Source organism: Staurois parvus, unplaced genomic scaffold (genome assembly GCF_062004578.1).
Source record: "Staurois parvus isolate SC_StPar_1 unplaced genomic scaffold, SC_StPar_1.0 ptg001789l, whole genome shotgun sequence".
Lineage (NCBI taxonomy): Eukaryota > Metazoa > Chordata > Amphibia > Anura > Ranidae > Staurois > Staurois parvus.
The window spans coordinates 80,643-106,580 of NW_028319585.1; the positions used below are offsets into that span (position 1 = coordinate 80,643).

General features: G+C 46.7%; 1 protein-coding gene across 2 annotated transcripts in view; it reads right to left on the reverse strand.

The window, feature by feature from the left end:
- Positions 1-25,938, reverse strand: part of FRMD5 (FERM domain containing 5) — a 170,408-nt gene that overhangs the window by 24,054 nt on the left and 120,416 nt on the right. For both annotated transcript variants that reach the window (XM_089663860.1, XM_089663859.1), the window contains exons 10-13: positions 17,355-17,446; positions 17,187-17,261; positions 13,127-13,195; positions 9,401-9,507 (exon numbers count right to left, since the gene is read on the reverse strand). In XM_089663860.1, coding sequence (XP_089519986.1) covers positions 9,401-9,507; positions 13,127-13,195; positions 17,187-17,261; positions 17,355-17,446 — 343 coding nt within the window. The remainder of the gene's footprint in view (positions 1-9,400; positions 9,508-13,126; positions 13,196-17,186; positions 17,262-17,354; positions 17,447-25,938) is intronic.

A 25,938-nucleotide genomic window follows, 5' to 3' on the forward strand; every position in this document is an offset into this window, starting at 1 on the left:
AAAAATTCTCGAACGCAAATCTTAAAAGCTTAAAGCCGGCCATACAAGGGTAGATTTTTAGGACGAGAATATTCGTTTGAAAATTCAGTGAATGGACGAACGTCGTCCGAAAATTGTCTTTTGCTTTTAACATGCGACTTTAAAATTTGTTTGAGAAAAGTTTTCCTTCCTGCCACTTCGAATTTTCCCGTTGCTGCGGTCGAAAATGAACATCGAACTGACCTCCCGCTAACGATTAGAAAATCAAACTAATATTCTTGAAACGAAAATCTATACGATTTAAGCTGGCCATATACATATAGATTTTAGTTTCAAGAATTTTAATTTCAAGAATATTCGTTTGATTTTCTAATCGTTAGCAGGAGGTCAGTTCGATGTTCATATTCGACCGCAGCGACGGGAAAATTCAAAGTAGCAGGAAGGAAAACTTTTCTCGATCAAACAAATTTTCGGCCGGTGTATGCGGTGATCGTTCAGAAATGACATTCATTGTAAAGTCGAATATTAAAAGCAAAAGACAATTTTTGGACGATGTTAGTGGGGGGGGAGTCAGATCGATTTTAATTTTCGACTGCAGCGACGGGAAAATTCGAAGGGGCAGGAAGGAAAACTTTTCTCAAACAAATTTTTAGCCGGTGGATGTGTCGATCGTTCAAAAATTGCATTCATTTTAAAGTTGAATGTTAAAAGCAAAAGACAAGTTTCGGATGACGTTCGTCCAGTCACCAAATTTTCAAAGAATTTTCGGACGACTTTTATTTTCCTACAAATATACTCATCCTAAAAATCTACCCGTCTATAGGCAGCTTTAAGTTTTCAAGATTTTGGTTCGAGAATTTTTAGTTTCAAGAATATTCGTTTGACTTTCTAATCGTTAGTGGGGGGGTCAGATCGATGTTCATTTTTGACCACAGCGACGGGAAAATTCGAAGGGGCAGGAAGGAAAACTTTTCTCGATCAAACGACTTTTTGGCCGGCGGATGTGCTGATCGTTCAGAAATGACCCGAATGTTAAAAGCAAAAGACAATTTTCGGACGATGTTCGGCCGTTCACCGAATGTTCAAAGAATTTTCGGACGACTTTTGTTTCATACGAATATTCTCATCTTAAAAAAAAAATGGCCAGCTTTAAGATTTTCTTAAAGCTGGCCATCCGCCGGCCGAAAATTCATTTGAGCGATCAAAGTTTTCCATCCCGCCCCTTCGAATTTGCTGCTGTCAAAAACGAACATCGATTCGACCCCCCACTAACGATTAGAAAATCAAACGAATATTCTTGAAACGAAAATCTAATCGTTAGCGGGGGGTCCAATCCATGTCCGCAAAGCCAGCCACGTGTAGGTTTTCAGACGAGAATATTCGTCCGAAAATAATTTGTATATTCGGTGAACGGACGAACGAACCACATGAATATTCTCGAATGAAAATCTTAAAAACTTAAAGCCGTCCATACACGGGTAGACTTTTAGGACGAGAATATTCATATGAAAAGTCAGACCAAAATTCTTTGAACATTCGATGAAAGAACGAACGTTGTTCGAAAACTGTCTTTTGCTTTCACCATTCGTGTTTAAAACGAATGTCATTTCTGGACGATCGCCACATCCGCCAGCCGAAAATTCGTTTGAGCAAGAAAAGTTTTCCTTCCTGCCCCTTCGAATTTTCCTGTTGCTGCTGTCAAAAACGAACATCGATTCTCCCCCCCCTCCCCCCCCCCCACTAACAATTAGAAAATAAAACAAATATTCTTGAAATAAAAATCTACCAGTGTATGGCCGGCCTAATGCAGGCCATAGACGGTTCGTTTATCGGCCGATTTTTCATCCAAAAAACTAAACATTGTTCGTCTTGTAAACTGATGTTGCCACCAATGATTGTGAAAATCGGCCGTTTTTCACAAATTTTCCAGCATGACTGATAAACGAATTGAGGAGGAACTGCGAAAATCGACCGAATATTCTTTCGGATGAAAAATCGGCCGATAAACTAACCGTCTATGACCGGCCTAAGTTCTGGAGCCGAATCCCTCTGCAGGGTGCAGCTTCCCTTAGCAAAGTCGAACGACCGATTGGCCTTCGGTAAACCCTCCCCGGTACATCGACCTGGAAGGTGTTCTCGGGTGGTTGGACATTCACCTGTGATCCCCATCTCTCGGAATACGGAGGTCGGTGGGTTTGGCGCGGTGGTGGTCCTAGACGGGGCCCCTCCGGTCAGAGCCGGGAACAGAGGCAGGGCCCCCAGAGCTCGACCCAACAGCCTCGGCCCCAGGCTGAGCACGCGGATCTTCACGTCTCGGTAGCAGTGGTTGATCATACGCAGGTGAACGTTCACCTTCGTCCTAATGCGGATCAGACACTTCACCATGTCGGCCAATCGTCCGCTCTTCCTCCACCGATGACGCAACCGAATCCCCTCTCGTCCCGCTAAGTCGCAGAGTCGCTGTCGGTTCAGGTCCTGGATACCTTCTCTTCCTACCACCTTCCCTTGTGTGTATTCGTTCCTGTCCTCGCACCCGTCCTCGCACCCGGCGTGCCTCCCCCTCCCCCCCCTCCCCTCCGACATACAAGGTGAAGCTTCTGGCTTCCCGGCAGCTATTTTAGGCGCTCGAATATTTACCAGCCGAGCTCCGGCGGCAGCAGTTCCTGATGACTCTGAAGGCTGGGCGTCCAGCTGTCGCTTCCCACAAATGTCGCACGCTGGCAGACACTGACCATACCCCGCCCCCCCCCCAGACACTGACCATACCCCGCCCCCCCCAGACACTGACCCATATGGCTTGCTCTGGATCTCCGACACATGCCCACCTGCCCGGGATCACATCCTTCACCGGCAAATAAAGAGGTGCGACACTCGTCAGCCGGGAATTTGGTGATTGTTTTTTTTTGCAGACGTTAAAATTTGCTAGAAATTATTTTTTTTGCTAGAAATTATTGCAAACCCAAAATTAACGAAATTAAAACAAATGTAACCAGATCAAAAATGGATGTTAAAGGAAGAAATCGGATGAAAAATGGAAGAGAAGTGAATGAAAACGGACAAAAAGGGATGTAATCAGACCAAAAGAGGATGAAATACTGATGTAAATGGACAAAAACGGATGTAAACAGATGAAAACCGGATGAAAATGGACAAAAAAAATGATGAAAACTGATGTAAACTGACAAAAACATATGAAACGGATGTGATCGGATGAAATACAGATGAAAATGGACAAAAACAGATGTAATCAGATGAAAAAGGGATGACAAATGGACTAAAATGGATGTAATTGGATGAAAATGTACAAAAACTGATGTAAACGGACAAAAAAGGATGAAAAATGGATGTAAATGGACAAAAATGGATGTAAACAGATTAAAAAGGGATGAAAACGTACAAAAACTGATGTAAACAGACAAAAAAGGATGTAAATGGACAAAACAGATGAAAAATGGATGAAAAAGGAAAAAAAGTGATCGAAACTTATGTAAACAGACAAAAACGTATGAAAATGGATGTAATCGGATGAAAATGGATAAAACAGATGTAATCGGATGAAAAACGGACTAAAACGGATGGAATTGGATAAAAAAGGGATGAAAAACTGACTAAAATGGATGTAATTGGATGAAAACGGACAAAAATGTATGTAAATGGATGAAAAACGGATGTAAATGGGCAAAAATAGATGTAATTGGATGAAAAACAGATGTAAAACAGATGAAAATGGACAAAAACAGATGTAATTGAATGAAAAACTGATGAAACACGGACAAAAACAGATGTGATCGGATGAGAAACGGATGAAAATGGACAAAAACGGATGTAAACAGATGAAAAAGGACAAAAATGGATGTACAAGGATGAAAAACAGATGAAAATGGACAAAACCAGACACAAACAGACGTACAAGGATGAAAAATGGATGTAAATTGACAAAAACGGATGTAATCAGATGAAAATGGACAAAAACTGACGAAAACGGATGAAAATGGAAAAAAACAGATGTACAAGGATGAAAAATGGATGTAAATGGACAAAAAACAGATGTAATCAGATGAAAAACAGATGGAAACGGACAAAAACCGATGAAAACGGATGTAAAGGGACAAAAACAGATGTACAAGGATGAAAAATGGATGTAAATGAACAAAAACGGATGTACAAGGATGAAAAATGGATGTAAATGAACAAAAACGGATGTAATCAGATAAAAAACAGATGAAAATGGACAAAAACTGATGAAAATGGATATAAATGGACAAAAATGGAAGTACAAGGATGAAAAATGGATGTAAATGGACAAAAATGAATGTAATCAGATGAAAACAGATGTACATCCGTTTTTGTCCATTTTCATCTGTTTTCATCTGATTGCATCCGTTTTTGTCCATTTTCATCTGTTTTCATCTGATTACATCCGTTTTTGTCCATTTACATCCATTTTTCATCCTTGTACATCCGTTTTTGTCCATTTTCAAGGATGAAAAATGGATGTAAATGGACAAAAGCAGATGTAATCAGAAGAAAACGGACAAAAATGGATGTAAATGGACCAAAAAATGGATGTAAAAATTTTGCAAAAGCAGAGACCATGGAGAATAAAATTGTGGTAGTCACAATTTTTAAGTCGCACGATATTTGCGCATTTATTTTTCAAACGCATATTGATTACAATGAAATGAACACAATGTTTTTTATTCCAGGTACTTATATTGCGCCATCAATGTACGCAGCGCTTTACATATATATTGTACATTCCCATCAGTCCCTAACCCAGGCGTTCCGTATGTTCGTTTTTCATCTCTCCATTTACGGATGGAAAATGGACCCCCATGTATTTCTTTGGACTTGCAGATGTAAACGGATAATCATTTGTTTACATCCGGTAATGTCCGCATCCGTTTTCATCTATTTTTGTGAACAGAAGAAAACCCTATTTAAAAAAAAAACACGGAACGGACGGAAAATGGATGTAAAACAGACAAATAATGGGATGTAAATGGACCAAAACAGATGTAAACGGACAGAAAATAGATGTAAATTGAAAAAAAAATAGATTTAAACGGATGTATAAGGACGAAGATGGATGTAAACAGAAAAAAAATGGGATGTAAATGGCCAAAAACTGATGTAAACGGATGAAGATGGATGTAAACAGGCAAAAAATGGGTTGTAAATGGATGAAAACGGATGAAAAAAATGGTACGCCCGTGTGAAAGGGGCCTAACCCTCAAGGGGCGTACAATCTAAGGTCCCTAACCCTCAAGGGGCGTACAATCTAAGGTCCCTAACCCTCAAGGGGCGTACAATCCAAGATCCCTAACCCTCAAGGGGCATACAATCCAAGATCCCTAACCCTCAAGGGGCGTACAATCCAAGATCCCTAACCCTCAAGGGGCGTACAATCTAAGGTCCCTAACCCTCAAGGGGCGTACAATCCAAGATCCCTAACCCTCAAGGGGCGTACAATCCAAGATCCCTAACCCTCAAGGGGCGTACAATCCAAGATCCCTAACCCTCAAGGGGCGTACAATCTAAGGTCCCTAACCCTCAAGGGGCGTACAATCTAAGGTCCCTAACCCTCAAGGGGCGTACAATCCAAGATCCCTAACCCTCAAGGGGCGTACAATCTAAGGTCCCTAACCCTCAAGGGGCGTACAATCCAAGATCCCTAACCCTCAAGGGGCGTACAATCTAAGGTCCCTAACCCTCAAGGGGCGTACAATCCAAGATCCCTAACTCACATTCATACATACACATACTAGGGACAATTTAGACAGGAGCCAATTAATGTCCCAGCATGTCTTTGGAGTGTGGGAGGAAACTGGAGTACCCGGAGGAGACCCACGCAGGCACAGGGAGAACATGCAAACTCCATGCAGGTGGTGCCGTGGTTGGGATTTGAACCGACAACGCAACACAAATACGGAGTTGTCGGGTAAATAGATACCAAACATGTCATGTTTTACAATTGTGCGCACTCCATGGAATTACAAGACACAACGGAACCCCAAATCTCCACAGACGACACTAAGACCCGGTTCACACCGATGCGGCGCGGGGAAATGCTGCGAGTCCAGCGCGCTTCCTGCACCGCATTGCAATCACAGGGCGTTCATGTGATCTGGTGCGGGTGTCAGTGATAAATTAATGACACCCCGAGACATCCCAAAATGTGATGCTAGAACACCCATGTGATACGAGAACACCCGTGTGACGTGAGAACACCCGTGTGATACGAGAACACCCATGTGATACGAGAACACCCGTGAGATGAGAGAACACCCGTGTGACGTGAGAACACCCATGTGATACGAGAACACCCGTGTGATGAGAGAACACCCGTGTGATGAGAGAACACCCGTGTGATGAGAGAACACCCGTGTGATACGAGAACACCCGTGTGATACGAGAACACCCGTGTGACGTGAGAACACCCGTGTGATACAAGGACACCCGTGTGATACAAGGACACCCGTGTGATGAGAGAACACCCGTGTGATGAGAGAACACCCGTGTGATACGAGAACACCCGTGTGATACGAGAACACCCGTGTGACGTGAGAACACCCGTGTGATACGAGGACACCCGTGTGATACAAGGACACCCGTGTGATACAAGGACACCCGTGTGGTGAGAGAACACCCATGTTGTGAGAAAACACCCATGTGATGAGAGAACACCCATGTGATGAGAGAACACCCGTGTTGTGAGAGAACACCCATGTGATGAGAGAACACCCATGTGATGCAAAAAAGGGTTCGGATGCGATTTGAACCATAAAAAGTGTATGACTCAAACTTTTGAAGCGTCACCTATAGAAAATACAGGGGACGGACGTTTGTCGCCATTTCTCCGGCGCACACAAATGTAAGGTTTGGCATGTTGGGTGTCTTTATACTCGGCGCAGCCTCGTCTTTTATATTTTACTAAAAATTTGGTAATATATTGCGTTTGTTTGCCCTAAAATTCACTTTATTGTGTTTTCTTACTGAAACTTGGCGTTTCTTAGACCTTGGCGATAATATCGCGTGACATTAAAAAATTAGAACCACCGCTATTTTATCCTCCGGGGTCTCTGCTGTCAGAAAATATATCCTGTTTGGGGGGTTTTGTGTCATCTTCAGGCCTGAAATCATATTTTAAAGCATGACCTAAGGAGCATTTGGGGGACCGTGGGGGGGTTCCTGATTTCACAGGAATGCAAAATTTTACAGTGTTACTGAACCCCCAACAGTACAATCAGTCTGTAGATGCAGTAAAGCGTGCTTGTTATATGTGGGACCTAAGGGGTTAATCCTCTGCAATGTGTAAAAAAGGCTGCTTGATCCTGTCTTCTCTGATCCTCCCCTTCTTCCAGCACCCCCCTCTTATCTCCTGATAAGACATATCATGTGGAGTCACTCTGCACATGCTCAGTTTGGTGTTATAGCTAGAGACTATGTGATCAGCACAGGGCCAATCAGCACTGTCCAGACAGAGGTCAGGGGTTCTGCATCCTCCTAGAGCAGAATGAAAAACTCCTCCTACAAGCTTTAACCAGTACTGTGTGAGACCAGATATAGTGAATGCAGGGTCCTATATCCGCTCTCCCCCACAGACCCCGCATTCACTATATCCGCTCTCCCCGGACCCCGCATTCACTATATCCGCTCTCCCCGGACCCCGCATTCACTATATCCGCTTTCCCCGGACCCCGCATCCACTATATCTGCTCTCCCCGGACCCCGCATTCACTATATCCGCTCTCCCCGGACCCCGCATTCACTATATCCGCTCTCCCCGGACCCCGCATTCACTGTATCCGCTCTCCCCGGACCCCGCATTCACTATATCCGCTCTCCCCGGACCCCGCATTCACTATATCCGCTCTCCCCGGACCCCGCATTCACTATATCCGCTCTCCCCGGACCCCGCATTCACTATATCCGCTCTCCCCGGACCCAGCATTCACTATATCCGCTCTCCCCGGACCCCGCATTCACTATATCCGCTCTCCCCGGACCCAGCATTCACTATATCCGCTCTCCCCGGACCCCGCATTCACTATATCCGCTCTCCCCGGACCCCGCATTCACTATATCCGCTCTCCCCGGACCCCGCATTCACTATATCCGCTCTCCCCGGACCCTGCATTCACTATATCCCCTCTCCCCGGACCCCGCATTCACTATATCCGCTCTCCCCGGACCCTGCATTCACTATATCCCCTCTCCCCGGACCCCGCATTCACTATATCCGCTCTCCCCAGACCCAGCATTCACTATATCCGCTCTCCCCGGACCCCGCATTCATTGTATCCGCTCTCCCCGGACCCCGCATTCACTATATCCGCTCTCCCCGGACCCCGCATTCACTATATCCGCTCTCCCCGGACCCTGCATTCACTATATCCACTCTCCCCGGACCCCGCATTCATTGTATCCGCTCTCCCCGGACCCCGCATTCACTATATCCGCTCTCCCCGGACCCTGCATTCACTATATCCGCTCTCCCCGGACCCCGCATTCACTATATCCGCTCTCCCCGGACCCCGCATTCACTATATCCGCTCTCCCCGGACCCCGCATTCACTATATCCGCTCTCCCCGGACCCCGCATTCACTATATCCGCTCTCCCCGGACCCCGCATTCACTATATCCGCTCTCCCCGGAACCCGCATTCACTATATCCGCTCTCCACGGACCCTGCATTCACTATATACGCTCTCCCCGGACCCCGCATTCACTATATCCGCTCTCTCCCTGGACCCTGCAAGGGGAGGATCAGAGAAGACAGGATCAAACAGCCTTTTTACACAATGCGGAGGATTAACCCCTTAGGTCCCACAGTGAGTATAACAAGCACGCTTTCCTGCATCTACAGACTGATTGTACTGTTGGGGGTTCAGGAACACTTTCCCTCCATAATTATGATCTGTAATGACTGGTAAAGCGCCACCTGCAGGACAATTCTGAGTACTGAAGATTGTCGCCGTTTCACAAGTGTGCGCAATTTTAAGGCTCGACACGTTTGGTATCTCGTTACTTGGGGTGATAAATTGATTAAGTAAAACCAGAAAGTGCAAAATCTGCTGCAGCGGTGCCTGGGAGCCAATCGGCTTCTACTTTCAGCTGGTTCAGTGAGGCTTTGACCGTACAACCCTGAAGCTGATTGGCTCCTGTGCAGAGCTGCTCCAGATGTTGCACCCTCCAGTTTTATTAAATCAATAAAATGCGCAGTAAAATGAACGTCGGTGTAACTTCTGTGGAACATACGCGTTTGATAAACATGCGCGCCAATATCACGCAACATGCGACGGCCGCCATTTTATTCTTGAGGGTTATCGCTTTCAGAAAGGAAAAATGCAGAAACAGCCGTGGCAGCGAAGGGGTTAACATACATGACACGTGATTGGAGCGGAGCGGCCGGCATACCTTCCATGATGGATATGTGTACGGCTCTCCTGCGAGTCCGCGGAACGCTGCTCAACCGCAGTCCATGGCTGATGGAGGGACAACTGCGACTCGGGACCATCCCCGCCCTGTGACGGCACACATGGGGTTAGCACTGCGATCCAATACATCCGTACTACACGCCTCCACCTGAGGGGGGCGCAATGACCTCACATGTTCCTGGAAGTGTTACATTGTATCCGGATATCTTCCTGGATGTACAATGACAAGAGAGATTCCGGGCGGGGCACACTATAGAAACGCAGTCTGGGTGCCTTCCGCGTGCCATTTTGTATGCGTGTTCTGGTGCGTTTTTGATTCATTTTTTACCTGTTCCACTGCGTTTTTTATGCATTCCAGTCTATTTAAACTAAAGAAAAAGAGTGAAGAAAAAATGAAATGGGTTGCATAAAAAACGCAGTGGAACAGGTAAAAAATGAATCAAAAACGCACCAGAACGCGTCAAAAATGCACCACAACATGCCAAAAATGCGCATGCAAAAACGCATCTGGAACGCATGTGGACTGTGATTCTATAGTACAAACCGACAACATGTGTTTCAGTTGCTGGAACCAGGGGCAGACTGACAACTCATGGGGCCCCCGGGCAGTATGGGATCATGGGGCCCCTGTGTCCTCGCTCACACCCAAAAAAGCCTATGAAAATGCCAATAAAAGGTACCAGGGGCATTTCATGGGGCCCCCTACTGACCCCGGGCCCTCAGGGCAGTTCACCAGTGCTTGAATGGTCAGTCTGCCCCTGGCTGGAACGCAGTAAAGCACATAAAAAAACGCACATGTCTCTATTTAGGACCGGTTCACACTCCATGCATTTCAGTTTTTTTTTCTGCATCCAAAACGCATAGAAAGTTGGTGATATGGTTGTCAGTGTCATCGGTCACATGCTTGCAGTTGAAGTGCGTTCTGGTTGCAGTAAAAAAGTAGAACAGGGCACATTTTTTTCTGCACGGAACTGTACTGGAACGCATTAAAGCTCATAAAAACCGCACCGGAACGCACCAAAAATGCACATGTCTCTATTTAAATTGAAGAAAAAGAGTGGGAAAGAAATGAAATGGGATGCATAAAAAATGCACCAGCACATGCCAAAAACGCGCCAAGAATGAGCATACAAAAACGCATCCGGAGCGCATGTGGACTGCGTTTATATAGTGTGAACTGACTCTTAGGGCCTCTTCACACTCCATGTGTTTCAGTTGCTTTTTTTCTGCATCCAAAACGCACAGAAAGTAGGTGATAGGGTGGTCAGAGTCATGTGCGTTTTTGGTGTGCTCTTTGATGCGTTTTACCACGTTCCAGTACAGTTCTGTGCAGGAAAAATGCCGCCTGTTCTACTTTTTTTTCCTGCACCCGGAACGCACTGGAACTGCGAGCGCCGATGTGACCGATGACGCTGACCACCATATCACCGACTTTCTGTGCGTTCTGGATGCATTCTTGTATGTGCAGTTTTGGCTCAATGTGGTGCGTTTTTGACGCGTTTTTTCTTCAATGTAAATAGTGACAATGCGTTCCGGTGCGTTTTTGGTGTGTTTTATCGCATTCCAGTACAGTTCTGTGCAGGAAAATTTCCTGTTCTACTTTTTTTCTGCACCCGGAACGCACCGGAACCACAAACACTGATGGGAACTATGACACTGACCACCATATCACCTACTTTATGGGTGTTTTGGATGCAGAAAAAAAAGCAACTGAAACGCATGAAGTGTGAAGTGGCCCTAAGAGTCGGTTCACACAACTGAAACAGTCCACGTGTTCTGGATGCGTTTTTGTATGGGCATTTTTGGCACATTATGGTGAGTTTTTGACACATTCCAGTGCGATTTTTATGCATCCCATTTAATTTTTTTCCCACTCTTTTTCTTTAATTTAACCCCTCGCCTACCAGGCACTTATACCCCCTTCCTTACCAGGCCAATTTTCAGCTTTCAGCGCTGCCGCACTTTGATTGACAATTGCGCGGTCATGCAACATTGTACCCATATGAAATTTTGATCATTTTTTTCTCACAAATAGAGCTTTCTTTTGGTGGTATTTAATCGCCACTGGGCGCTTTACTTTTTGCGCTATAAATTAAAAAAAGTGCAAAAAATTTGAAAAAAAAAAAAAAGTTTATTTGTTTCTTTTATAAAATTTTTCAAACAGGTATTTTTTCTCCTTCACTGATTTGCGTTGATGAGGCGGCACTGATGGGCACTGATAGGCAGCACTAAAGGGCACTGATAGGCAGTACTAATGAGGTGGCACGGATAGGCGGCACTGATAGACAGCACTAATTAGGGGTCACGGATAGGCGGCACTGATATGCAGCACTGATAGGCGGCACTGATAGGTGACACTGATGATGGGTACTGATAGACGGCACTGACTGGCATCACTTCTGGGCACTGACTGGCGGCACTGACTGGCACAACCCCTGGGCACTGACTGGTGGCACTGACTGGCAGCACTGGTGGGTGGCACTGGTGGACAGCACTGGTGGGTGGGCACAGGTGGGTGGCACTGGTGGGCACAGGTGGGTGGCGCTGGTGGGCACAGGTGGGTGGGCACAGGTGGGTGGCACTGCTGGGCACATGTAGGTGGCACTGCTGGGCACAGGTAGGTGGCACTGCAGAGTGGCACAGGTGGGGGCACTGCTGGGCACAGGTGGGGGCACTGCTGGGAATGGGTGGGCGGGGCTAGTGGGCGCACAGCTGATCGGAACTTGCGGGGGTCACTGCTGGGCACCGATCATCAGGGCACTGATCATCAGTGCCCTGATGATCGGTGCCGATCCCCGCTCTGACAACTGCCGGTTCTCGGCAGTACTTTCCTCACGATCTGACAGCGTGAGGAAAGTGCAGCCGAGAACCGGCACTTGCATTTTCCTGTGATCAGCGTGTCATTGGACACCGCTGATCACGTGGTAAAAGGCCGGTGGGATCGGCCTTTCACCACATCTCGTGATCAGCTGTGTCCGTAGGACACAGCGATCACGGAGATCGCCGGGTGCGCGCCCCCTGGGGCGCGCAGGAGAGCGCGTTCTGGGAGGACGTCATATGACGTCCACTCAGAACTGGCCGGCCGCGGTGAAGCCGTCATTCGGCTATGCGCGGTCGGCAAGTGGTTAAACAGGGACATGTGCGTTCCAGTGCGTTTTTGGTGCGTTCTTACCACGTTCCAGTACAGTTCTGTGCTGGAAAAAATGCCGCCTGTTCTACTTTTTTTTCTGCAACCGGAACGCACTGGAACTGCAAACGCTGATGTGATCTCTGACACTGACAACCATATCACCTACTTTCTGTGCGTTTTGGATGCAGAAAAAAAGCAACTGAAACGCATGGAGTGTGACCCGGCCCTAAGAGTCAGTTCACACTACAGAAACACAGTCCACATGCGCTCCGGATGCGTTTTGTATGCACATTTTTGGCATGTGCTGGTGCGTTTTTTACGCATTCCCATTTCATTTTTTTTCCCACTCTTCTTCAATTTAAATAGGGACATGTGCGTTTTTGGTGCGTTTTTTATGTGTTTTACTGCGTTCCAGTACAGTTCTGTGCAGGAAAAATGCGGCCTATTCTACTCCTACCTCTCTATCTCCCCCATTGTCGCTATGCTGCGCAGGAAGATGCACCAAACAGACGTCGCCTACATCTCATGAATGAAAACCAAGCAAAGAACGGGATTGGTGGGTGTCGGTGCGCTTACCTGTGGATCTCAGGAGGATCCCTCTTGATTTTTGCACTGGATTCCATCACTTCTTTGGCGACTCGTCCGCTATTAGAAGAAGAGAAATATGTCAAACTTTTATTGTTCCAACTTAAGACTTTTGTCTTTTTTTCAGCCAGACTAACTATATATACAGTGCAGGAAATGTGTATTTGCTCCCCGGCTGATGCTGAATGTTCGCCCCTCACACAGAAATGATCGGTCTAACAATGGAATGTTCGCCCCTCACACAGAAATGATCGGTCTAACAATGGAATGTTCGTCCCTCACACAGAAATGATCGGTCTAACAATGGAATGTTCGCCCCTCACACAGAAATGATCGGTCTAACAATGGAATGTTCGCCCCTCACACAGAAATGATCGGTCTAACAATGGAATGTTCGCCCCTCACACAGAAACGATCGGTCTAACAATGGAATGTTCGCCCCTCACACAGAAATGATTGGTCTAACAATGGAATGTTCGGTGTAACACTGAGAGACAGAATACAACAACAAATTCAGCAGAAATGCGTCTAACAAATGATGACTGATCTGCATGTTCATGAGGGAAAGAAGGATTTCATCCCCTTCACAAAACATGACTTAGTACTTTCAGCGCTGTCACACTTTGAATGACAATTGCGCGGTCATGCAACACTGTACCCATGTGAATTTAGCATTTTTTTGAGACAGATAAAGCTTTATTTTGGTGGTATTTATTCACCGCTGGGATTTTTTTTTTGCTATGTAAATGAAAAAGTCCACAAATTTTGAAAAAAAGTGTTTTGCAAATAAATAGTATTTCATCATAAATATTGGCCAAAATGTATTCTGTTATCTTTTTAGTAAGAAAAAAATAACCCAAATTAGTTTATAACCAAAAATTAAAATTTTTAAACATTTTATTTATTTTTATTTTATTTTTTTACATTATTATTTATGTTTTTGTTTTTTTTTACATACTGCCACCCTTGCAGTACAGTCACCATGGTGACACTGTACTACTTGTGGGGGGTGATGAAGATTTAGTTTATTTTTTTTGTTTACACTGATTGCTTTTACCCCCATAAAGGATGTAAAAGCGATCATTTCTCCTTCTCTCTGGCTGCATTCCTGCAGCCATTGAGAAATACTGTGAGAGCTGCAATTGGTCACAGCTTGTCACATGGTACAAGGCTGTTGTGAATGGCCCTGTACCATGTGATCTCTGTGATCATTCACAGATTTCACACGTAGTAAGCAATGATGTCAGAAGTGACATCTTGTGTACTACTCTGCATGTGACCACTGATTGGCCAATCAGCAATCAGATGATCAGGACCTCGCACAGAGGTCCCGTACAACGATCGGTGTTCCACTGTGTCTGGAGGACACAGCGGGCACCAGATTGTGGTGCTGCGTGCTCCCAGGGAGCGCACACAAGCAGGGGGTGTGGAGGCTGTTTATATACAACGGCCGAACGGGAGGTGGTTAAGGATGATGATCATATGAAGCCATTTATTATCATATTGTTGTTTGGCTCCTTTTTAAATCCTAATAACAGAAATCCCCCAAATGGCTCGGATCAGAAGTCTCCGCCCCCGGATCAGAAGTCTCCGCCCCCGGATCAGAAGTCTCTGCCCCCAGATCAGAAGTCTCCGCCCCCGGATCAGAAGTCTCCGTCCCCTGGCTCCAATTGCACCACATACAAATCGCATGTGAACCCGGGCCTATTCTCGCCTACTTGTTCCTGGTTCCCAAACCTCTGGGTATGAAGCATGCACCCTGCGCCTTTTAGAAGGACAGTGCAGGCACAAAGAGGTGGGTGGGGGAGGGGAGTTGCAGTGCTCCCACATCTGCTTGAATGGGTTGCACTTCACACCTTCACAATAATTCAAGCGAATGGGGGCGCACTGCAACCACCCCTCAACCGCGCAAGGCAATGTTTGTGATGTGGCAGTCCAGCATTTAGAGGGTTAAAAAAAATTGGCGACACAATGGTCCTCACTGTCAAAAGCTTTCTGAAGAGCAATTTGAACACACATCGCTCTTCAGAGGGCAACACAAGTATAACTGAGGCCTATAAGGGCTACTACAGGGACTACTATCTCTTACACTCACTGAGATTTGTGAAATGAACATTGTATGTCTGAACCATATACTATATATATATACACGGCTCAAAACAATGAAAGGAAGACTCTGAAAACCCATCAGATCTCAATGGGGAGGAATCTCCTGCTGGATCTCTATACTGACATGGATGGGGGATGGGTGAGGAATGTAAGGACACCCCATTGTTTGATGGAAATGATCGACCTACAGAGGACTGAATTCAAAGACACCCCGAAAATCAAAGTGAAGAAATGATGCAGCAGGCGAGTCCATGTTGGTGAAATGTCATTGCAGCAACTCAGAATGGTCCTCAGTAGTTTGTGTGGCCCCCACGTGCTTGTATGCATGCCTGACAATGTCGTAGGAGGCTCCTAATGAGACCACGGATGGTGTCCTGGGGTATTTCCTCCCAGATCTGGACTGAGCTCCTGGACAGTCTGAGGTGCAACCTGGCGGCGTCGGATGGACAGAAACATGACATCCCAGAGGTGGTCTGTTGGATTTAGGTCAGGTGAGCGTGGGGGCCATTCAATGGTATCAATTCCTTCATCCTCCAGGAACTGCCTGCATACTGTCACCACATGAGGCCGGGCATTGTCTGCACCAGGAGGAACCCGGGACCCACTGCACCAGGAGGAACCCAGGACCCACTGCACCAGGAGGAACCCAGGACCCACTGCACCAGGAGGAACCCAGGACCCACTGCACCATAAGGAACCCAGGACCCCCTACACAAGGAGGAACCCAGGACCCACTGCACCAGCGTAGGGTCTGACAATGGGTCCAAGGATTTCATCCCGATACCTAATGGCAGTCAGGGTGCCTCTGTCTAGCCTGTAGAGGTCTGTGTGTCCCTCCATGGATATGCCTCCCCAGACCATCACTGACCCACCACCAGAACAGTCATGCTGAACGATGTTACAGGCAGCAGAACGTTCTCCACGGCTTCTCCAGACCCTTCATGTCTGTCACATGTGCTCAGGGGGAACCTGCTCTCATCTGTGAAAAGCACAGGGTGCCAGTGGTGGACCTGCCAATTCTGGTGTTCTATGGCCAATGCCAATCCAGCTCTATGGTGCCGGGCAGTGAGCACAGGACCCACTAGAGGACGTCGGGCCCTCAGGCCACCCTCATGAAGTCTGTTTCTGATTCTTTGGTCAGAGACATTCACACCAGTGGCCTGCTGGAGGTCATTTTGTAGGGCTCTGGCAGGGCTCATCCTGTTCCTCCTTGCACAAAGGAGCAGATACTGGTCCTGCTGATGGGTTAAGGACCTTCTACAGCCCTGTCCAGCCCTCCTAGAGTAACTGCCTGTCTCCTGGAATCTCCTCCATGCTCTTGTCTCCTGGAATCTCCTCCATGCTCTTGTCTCCTGGAATCTCCTCCATGCTCTTGTCTCCTGGAATCTCCTCCAAGCTCTTGTCTCCTGGAATCTCCTCCATGTTCTTGAGACTGTGCTGGGAGACACAGCAAACCTTCTGGCAATGGTACGTATTGATGTGCCATCCTGGAGGAGTTGGACTGCCTGTGCAACCTGTGTAGGGTCCAGGTATGGCCTCATGCTACCAGTAGTGACACTGACCCTAGCCAGATGCAAAATTAGTGAAAAACAGTCAGAAAAGGTGAGTAGGGAAAAAATGTCAGTGGCCTCCACCATTCCTGTTTTGGGAGTCGTCTCATTGTTGCCCATATAGTGCACCTGTTGTTAATTTCATTACCACCAAAGCAGCTGAAACTGATTACCAACCCCCTCTGCTACTTACCTGACCAGATCCATATCCCAGGAGGTTCACTGACTTGATGCTAGACTCGGATCACAAAGTTTTCCTTTCATTTTATTGAGCCGTGTACATTTTATCCAAAATGACTTCATAAACATCACTGCTACACAGCTGAACCATGAGGACAGACATTACGGGGCTCTATATCAGTCCGCTTCTAGCGCCCATCGCCTCCACTCACCTGTACCGGAAGCGGCTTCCCTTGAAGAACAGATTACTACTGGAGACCGTACGGACCTGGTTGGAGTTCTCCAGTCTAAGAATGAAGTCATAGAAATGTTCAGTACAGAGCCGAGGAGACACAAAACATCAGCAAAGTGATCCAGAGAGGAGGTGATGGAATACTGACTTGTAGAATGACTGGTTCTCAACGCCACATTTCCACAAGTGCTTGCAGGCCTCTGGAGTGGGAGCGATGAAGGTCAACACAAGACGCTTCTCCTGGAAAAGACAGAACTCAGAAGTAAACTCCGCCTCCCACGGGTTGGATCGTACGTATAATATATATAATAAATTATCTTTTTTTTTTTGTACTCCAAGGTCTGAGAATATAATGGAGCGCTGTCAGATCATGCCATGACTACAAAGTATGGTGAGATACTTGCGGCATGGGGGTGCTGGAGTATCACAGCTCTCGCACTAGCTGGCGTATATTATCATTGACCCATGTACATTATATATATCCTGACTGACTGGTATATAGAAGGCCTATATGACTGATGAATACACACACTCTCTGGGCTCCATGTACATACAGAAGCCAGTACATCATCCTTGGATTTGTATGTTCACGTTCTTCACATTGAAACATAGAGATGAAGGAAACCTGGATCATTGCTAAGGGGTACATTGTCTCCTGCAACACAGCCGGAGGTCAAATAAGGGGGCTGTCACTGCTGACCCCTCCATCTGAAAATCTTAGTTGACTGGCTCTATGCTGATCCCCTGACGTCAGTCATATCCGGATCACTGACCTGGAACTAGCATGCAGTGAAGTCAGGAGATCCTTATGTGCATACGTGCTCCATACGTGATCCAGGTGAGTGACTCAGAAAGCTGCTGGGTCAGCATGACCACCATTTTCAGAAGGAGGTCATCAATGGCAGCCTCAGTAGTTCATGGGAGGGGCAAAACCCTATCTACAGTCATGGCCAAAAATATTTCTGTCAGATAACGCAGCACTTCACCCAGAAAATTGTTGCAATGACAAAGGTTTCGGCATTCTCGTGTTTATTTCTTTTGATGTATTGGTATGACACAAAAAAGTCTTGACACATTCCACGCAAAACCCCAAAAATAGACTGGACAAAATTATTGGCACCCTCCGTGTAATATTTGGTGGCACACCCCTTGGAAAAAATAAGTGAAATCAATGGCTTCCTGTGACCATCAATGAGTTTCCTCCACCTCTCTACTGGAATTTTGGATCGCTCTTCTTCCTCCAACTGCTCCAGGTCTCTCGGATTGGAAGGGTTCCTTTTCCCAACTGCTGTTCTGAGATCTCTCCACAGGAGCTCTATGGGATGGAGATCTGGACTCATTGTTGGTCAGTTCAGTCCTCTCCAGCAATTTGTCTGAAACCATTTCTGGGTGCTTTTTGATGTGTGCTTTGGGTCATTGTCCTGCTGGAAGACCCATGACCTCTGTCAACGGAGACCCAACTTTCTGACACCAGGCCCTACATTGCACCCCGGAATTCTTTGGTAGTCTTCAGATTTAATGCACACGGTCAAGACATCCAGTGCCTGAAGCAGCAAAGAAACCCAAAACATCAGTGACCCCCCACCATGTGTGACTGGGGGGACTGGATTCTTTTCTTTAAAGGTCTCCATTTCTTTTTCTAAAAACAGTAGAATGATGGACTACCAAAAAGCTACCATTTTGTTTTATCTGTCCACAGCACATTCTCCCAAAAGGATTTTGGCTTCCTCAGGTAAGTTTTGGCAAACTCCAATCTGACTTCCAATATGTTTCTGTGTCAGCAGTGGGGTCCTCCTGGGTCTCCTACCATATTTCTGTGTCAGCAGTGGGGTCCTCCTTGGTCTCCTACCATATTTCTGTGTCAGCAGTGGAGTCCTCCTGAGTCTCCTACCATATTTCTGTGTCAGCAGTGGGGTCCTCCTGGGTCTTCTACCATAATTCTGTGTCAGCAGTGGGGTCCTCCTGGGTCTCCTACCATACTTCTGTGTCCGCAGTGGGGTCCTCCTGGGTCTCCTACCATATTTCTGTGTTATTAATGGGGTCCTCCTGGGTCTCCTACCATAATTCTGTGTCAGCAGTGGGGTCCTCCTGGGTCTCCTACCATACTTCTGTGTCAGCGGTGGGGTCCTCCTGGGTCTCCCACCATATTTCTGTGTCAGCAGTGGGGTCCTCCTGGGTCTCCCACCATATTTCTGTGTCAGCAGTGGGGTCCTCCTGGGTCTCCTCCCATAGTGTCCCTTTTCATTCAGATGGCGACGTATAGTGGGAGTGGACACAGTTGTACCCGGTGCCTGAAGGTCAGCTTGGATTTGTCTGGAAGTCGAGGTTCTTTAGCCACCATTCCAACAATCCTTTGTTGCAATCTTTAATCAATTTTTCTCTTTCATCCACATCCAGGGAGATTAGCTACAGTGCCATGGGCTGTACACTTGACAACGTTGCGCACAGTGGACACAGAAACATTAAGATCTCTGGAGATGGACTTGTCACCTTGAGGTTGTCCATGCTTTTCCACCATTTTTGTTCTCCAATCCTCAGACAATTCTTTGCTGCTCTTCCTCTCCTCCATGCTCCATGTGGCACACAGAGACACCCAACAGTAAGGTGGAGGCCATTTGTCACCATTGTCCCCGGTTGTCGATGGGATTTCTATATTTTCAGCTGCTGGTCATTGATATGGGGGAGTCTAATGACAAATTACAGGAGCATCACAAACTTAGAATGCAATTATTTCTTTGAATTTTGAGAAGGTGCCAATAATTTTGTCCGGTCCATTTTTGGGGTTTTGCGTGAAATGTGTCAGATTTGGCTTTTTGTTTCTCTACTTTTTTGTGTCATACCGATACAAACAAAAGAAATAAACATGAGAATGCTGAAATATCTGTAATTGCAGAAATTTTATGGGCAAAGTGGAGCTTATCTGACAGAAAAGCAGGTGGGACAAGATTTTTGGCCGTGACTGTAACTATATAGGTATTATCACAATGCCAGCCCCTGATGATGGCCCTCAGGCCGAAACGCGCTGGGCAGAGCCAGCAGCAGTAACATAGGACATCATATTGGAAGCAGATTGTTGGAAGTGTCTATGTATGTTTTTACTATTATATTTAAATGTTTTTTATGGGTTATACTATGGGATATCTGTTTTGTGTATCTCCATTGTGAGTGACACCATCTGCTAAAGAGGAGTTACGGAGGGGGAAAAAGGTAATAGTTGTTTCTGATTAAGAGAAGAGCAGGTGATTGAGAGTCTGGAATTAATTGCCCAGTTGGTCACCACTGCAAACAAGACCTACTATGATCTAGAGCAGTGTTTCTCAACCGATGTGCCGCAGTAACCTGGGGTTTGTCAAGGGTGTCGTACTTTGGCACAGCATCCTGCGTTTCCATTGTGCAGACGGGCCATCCACCAGCATTATGGAAACTTGTGACACTAATCCAGGGCGGGCAGCATTCAGGGCAGCCCCAGCATTCATACGTCCGCCTCAGTCTAGACCTGCTCTCCCTCCCATCCACAGCCATGCTGCACCAGCTATGCCATGGATTGGGTAGCGCCCTCCTAGTTGGGCTGTTAGGTAGACTTAGTTTTTGGCTCTTCTGCAATCAAGGGAGTAGTTATTGTTAGTTTTGGTCTATTCGGGGTTTCAAATGCTTGGAGTTTGATTGCTTCCCCATGCCTGTAGAAGACTTTTTTAGAGCTTGGGGAAGGAGAATTCAAATAACCAGCATGAATATTGATCAGGTCTTAGCCAATCCCTGAGGAGGTGTGCCCGGATGGTGGCTGGGAAGCTTATAAATAGTCTGAAGCCCAGGAGAGATTTCCCCAGGAAGGAGAATCCAAGCCTAAGGGGATTATTGCCCCTGCGGCAGCCTGTGGAGTTCGTTACTGTTCTGTGAGGTCTCAGTAGTGGCAGAGCTGGGGACCTGGAAGCGATCTGGAGCTGACTGCAGGACTTCACTAAAGAGATCTGGTCTACAGAATGATTGCTTGACTCATTTGGCAGTGTCCAGAGGAAGCTGGAAGGTGGCAGCCCGGTGACTTGTGAGTACTGACCCTAAAATGATTCCTGGTGACTGTGTGCTTTTGGGTTACAAGTTAGTCCACAATGAGGACTAACTGGCAGCAGTGCTGTTTCAGTTTCATTGCAGAGCCCACATGGACATGTGTGAAGAATTTGTTTTATTATAGGAGCTAGAAGCAATGTGTCCCAATCATCCTTCATGAATAGTGTCCTATGTACGAGGCAGCCTGTCAAGAGCCATGACCTCGCCATCCCATGACCAGGCTTTGCAGGATTCTCTCTACTATCACAGTGTGATAGAACAAAGGGTTAGAACAGCTTTTCTCAAATGTATTACTCCAGAGAAACCCTTGAAATAATGTTCAGGTCTCATGGAACACCTGCTAAAACCAACGTATTTGGATGAACGTTCTATATGCCGGTTACCAGTGGTAAGCATGCCTCCCTTACAGAGGAAGAAGGTGTAATTCTGCCGGCCCCTGGTGTTGTCGGCCCCTGAACTATGTAGGAGGCAAGCAGGCACAGCTCAAGGAGCCCCTAGCCACCTCTAGAGGAACCCTAGTTGAGAATGGCTGGTCTAGAACATCTCTGTAGGAGGTAAGCAGGCACAGTTCAAGGAGTCCCTAGCCACCTCTAGAGGAACCCTAGTTAAGAATGGCTGGTCTAAAACATCTCTGTAGGAGGTAATCAGGCACAGTTCAAGGAGCCCCTAGCCACCTCTAGAGGAACCCTAGTTGAGAATGGCTGGTCTAGAACATCTCTGTAGGAGGTAAGCAGGCACAGCTCAAAGAGCCCCTAGCCACCTCTAGAGGAACCCTAGTTGAGAATGGCTGGTCTAGAACATCTCTGTAGGAGGTAAGCAGACACAGCTCAAGGAGCCCCTAGCCACCTCTAGAGGAACCCTAGTTAAGAATCGCTGGTCTAGAACATCTCTGTATGAGGTAAGCAGGCACAGCCAAGGAGCCCCTAGCCACCTCTGGAGGAACCCCAGTTGAGAATGGCTGGTCTAGAACATCTCTGTAGGAGGTAAGCAGGCACAGCTCAAGGAGCCCCTAGCCACCTATGGAGGAACCCTAGTTGAGAATGTCTGGTCTAGATCATCTCTGTAGGCGGTAAGCAGGCATGGCTGAAGGAGCCCCTAGCCACCTCTAGAGGAACCCCAGTTGAGAATTGCTGGTCTAGAACATCTCTGTAGGAGGTAAGCAGGCACCACTCAAGGAGTCCCTAGCTGCCTCTGGAGGAGCCCCAGTTGAGAATGGCTGGTCTAGAACATCTCTTTATTTCCATTCCTCTTACTACTTCAGTACCCCTCCCCCACATATAGATACTATAGTATATTAATTATATTTTATCACCCAAACTGTCTTCTCAGGACTTCCTAGTCTCAAGCTCCCTTGTTTCCTGCTCCAATGATCGTCTCCAGAATCTCTCCCATCCTCTGGAACTCTCTACCGCAGTCTGTCCGGCTATTTCCGACTCTGGCTGCCTTTAGGCGATCCCTGAAAACTCATCTCTTCACGGAAGCCCATCACGCCTCCAACTAACGGAACTTTTATGACTTCCATCAGCTCATCCCCCACAGTTATCACCTTTTGTACCACATTCCCCACCTTATGTATTAGATTGTAAGTTGTGGTGCACCGAAATGAAGATTCTGGTGCCGAAACCGAAAATTCAGAATGCATGTGGCCGAAAACCGAACCGAAATGTCTGCGTATGTGGGGGTGGGGAGGCTTCAATATTTTTTTTTTTCTACTTTCATGTATATATATTTTTTTTTTTTAACTTATGATTTTATTGCTATCACATAGGGGACCAATAGTCTCCTATGTGATAGCATATGAATGACAGGTCCTCTATGTAGGGGGGAGGGGGTGGGGGGCAGTGTGTGCAAAGAGAGGGCAGGAGAGGAGCAGTGTATACAGAGAGGCTCCCCCACTGGCTGTCACTATAGGTTGGTGCCAGTTTTTAAATGCGATTGCCGGCCTTTTTTTTCTCTCACTATAGCTCACAGAATTAGCTGTCACTTTCCCCAGAGATAAAGGAAACTTTGTTTCTTTTACCTCCAGAAAGAAACTAAAAGGAAACTTTGTTTCTTTTATCTGGGGGGAAAGTGACAGCTGATTCTGTGAGCTATAGTGAGGAAAATAGAAAGCCGGTAATTACATTTAAAAACCGCAAAGCACATATACTGACAGCCAGTCACTGTATACACTGCTCCTCTCCTGCCTTTCTCCGCTACCCCCCCCCACATCTGCAGTACACACAGTCCCCTGTATCGGCACCTGTATCGGCTAAATACAGCGCTGTGGTGCTATCTGTCATGGGACACAGCCGATGACAGATCACCGTATCGGGCCACTGCCAGTATCATGTGATCACTCTGACCAATCACAGCCGATCACATGACAATTGTAAACAATGAATGGCTTCAATTCATGCCATTCATTGTGTACATTTATGATGCTAGCTGTGATTGGTTACAGTGATCACATGGTACAGACAGGGCCAATCACAGCCCACCTCTACCATGTGATTAGCTGTGCCCAATCACAGCTAAAACACAACAAGGTTGCAATGTTTCTAGCTGTGATTGGTCACAGTAATGACATGATACAGACAGGGCCAATCACAGCCCACCTGTATTATGCGATTAGCTGTGGCCAATCAGAGCTAATCACAACAATGTTGCTAGCTGTGATTAGTCACAGTGATCACATGATACAGACAGGGCCAAACACAGCCCACCTGTACCATGTGGTTAGCTGTGGCCAATCACAGCTAATCACAACAATACAAACTGAATTAATTTCATTCACTTAAAATGGCTGCTTATTACCAAAGAAATTCACTGGTATAAACAGTCATAATCTGTGGGGAAAGAAATCCTGATTCCTTCCCCAGAGTAGTACAATGTTACACTGCATTGCTCTGGTCAGCGTGTTAAAAAAAAATCTTAAAGAAAAAAATTTGAAGAAAAATGTAAAAATTTTTTTTTTTTTTTTACATACTGTCACCAGTGTCCCTGATCTCTGCCATGCCAGTCATATGGTGACGCTGGACTGCACTGGAAATTATTTTTTGTAATTTCTTCATTTTGAAAAAAATTATGACAAATTACAACTTCAGAAAACTCGCCACGCCTCTTACTGAATACATCGGACTGTTTACTTACCAAAAAGGGGTCATTTGGGGGGATTTGTACTGTCCTGACATTTGGGGGGATTTGTACCGTCCTGACATTTGGGGGGGGGGGGGATTTGTACTGTCCTGACATTTGGGGGGGATTTGCTCTGTCCTGACATTTGGGGGGATATCTGTACTGTCCTGACATTTGGGGGGATTTGTACTGTCCTGACATTTGGGGGGATTTGTACCGTCCTGACATTTGGGGGGGGGGGGAGGATTTGTACTGTCATGACATTAGGGGGGGGGGGATTTGTACTGTCCTGACATTTGGGGGGGATTTGCTCTGTCCTGACATTTGGAGGGGGATTTGTACTGTGCTGACATTTAGGGGGATTTGTACCGTCCTGACATTTGGGGGGGATTTGTACTGTGCTGACATTTGGGGGGGATTTGTACCGTCCTGACATTTGGGGGGATTTGTACCATCCTGACATTTGGGGGGGATTTGTACTGTCCTGACATTTGGGGGGGATTTGTACCTTCCTGACATTTGGGGGGGGGGGGATTTGTACTGTCCTGGCATTTGGGGGGATTTGTACCTTCCTGACATTTGGGGGGGATTTGTACTGTCCTGACATTTGGGGGGGATTTGTGCCTTCCTGACATTTGGGGGGGATTTGTACTGTCCTGACATTTGGGGGGGATTTGTACCTTCCTGACATTTGGGGGGATTTGTACTGTCCTGACATTTGGGGGGGATTTGTGCCTTCCTGACATTTGGGGGGGATTTGTACTGTCCTGACATTTGGGGGGGATTTGTACTGTCCTGGCATTTGGGGGGATTTGTACCGTCCTGACACTTGGGGGGATTTGTACTGTCCTGACATTTGGGGGGGATTTGTACTGTCCTGACATTTGGGGGGATTTGTACCTTCCTGATATTTGGGGGGGATTTGTACTGTCCTGACATTTGGGGGGATTTGTACCTTCCTGACATTTGGGGGGGATTTGTACTGTCCTGACATTTGGGGGGGATTTGTGCCTTCTTGACATTTGGGGGGGATTTGTACTGTCCTGACATTTGGGGGGATTTGTACTGTGCTGACATTTGGGGGGGATTTGTGCCTTCCTGACATTTGGGGGGGATTTGTACTGTCCTGACATTTGGGGGGGATTTGTGCCTTCCTGACATTTGGGGGGGATTTGTACTGTCCTGACATTTGGGGGGGATTTGTACCTTCCTGACATTTGGGGGGGATTTGTACTGTCCTGACATTTGGGGGGGATTTGTGCCTTCTTGACATTTGGGGGGGATTTGTACTGTCCTGACATTTGGGGGGGATTTGTACTGTCCTGGCATTTGGGGGGATTTGTACTGTGCTGACATTTGGGGGGGATTTGTACCGTCCTGACATCTGGGGGGATTTGTACCGTCCTGACACTTGGGGGGATTTGTACTGTCCTGACATTTGGGGGGGATTTGTACTGTCCTGACATTTGGGGGGATTTGTACTGTCCTGACATTTGGGGGGGATTTGTGCCTTCTTGACATTTGGGGGGGATTTGTACTGTCCTGACATT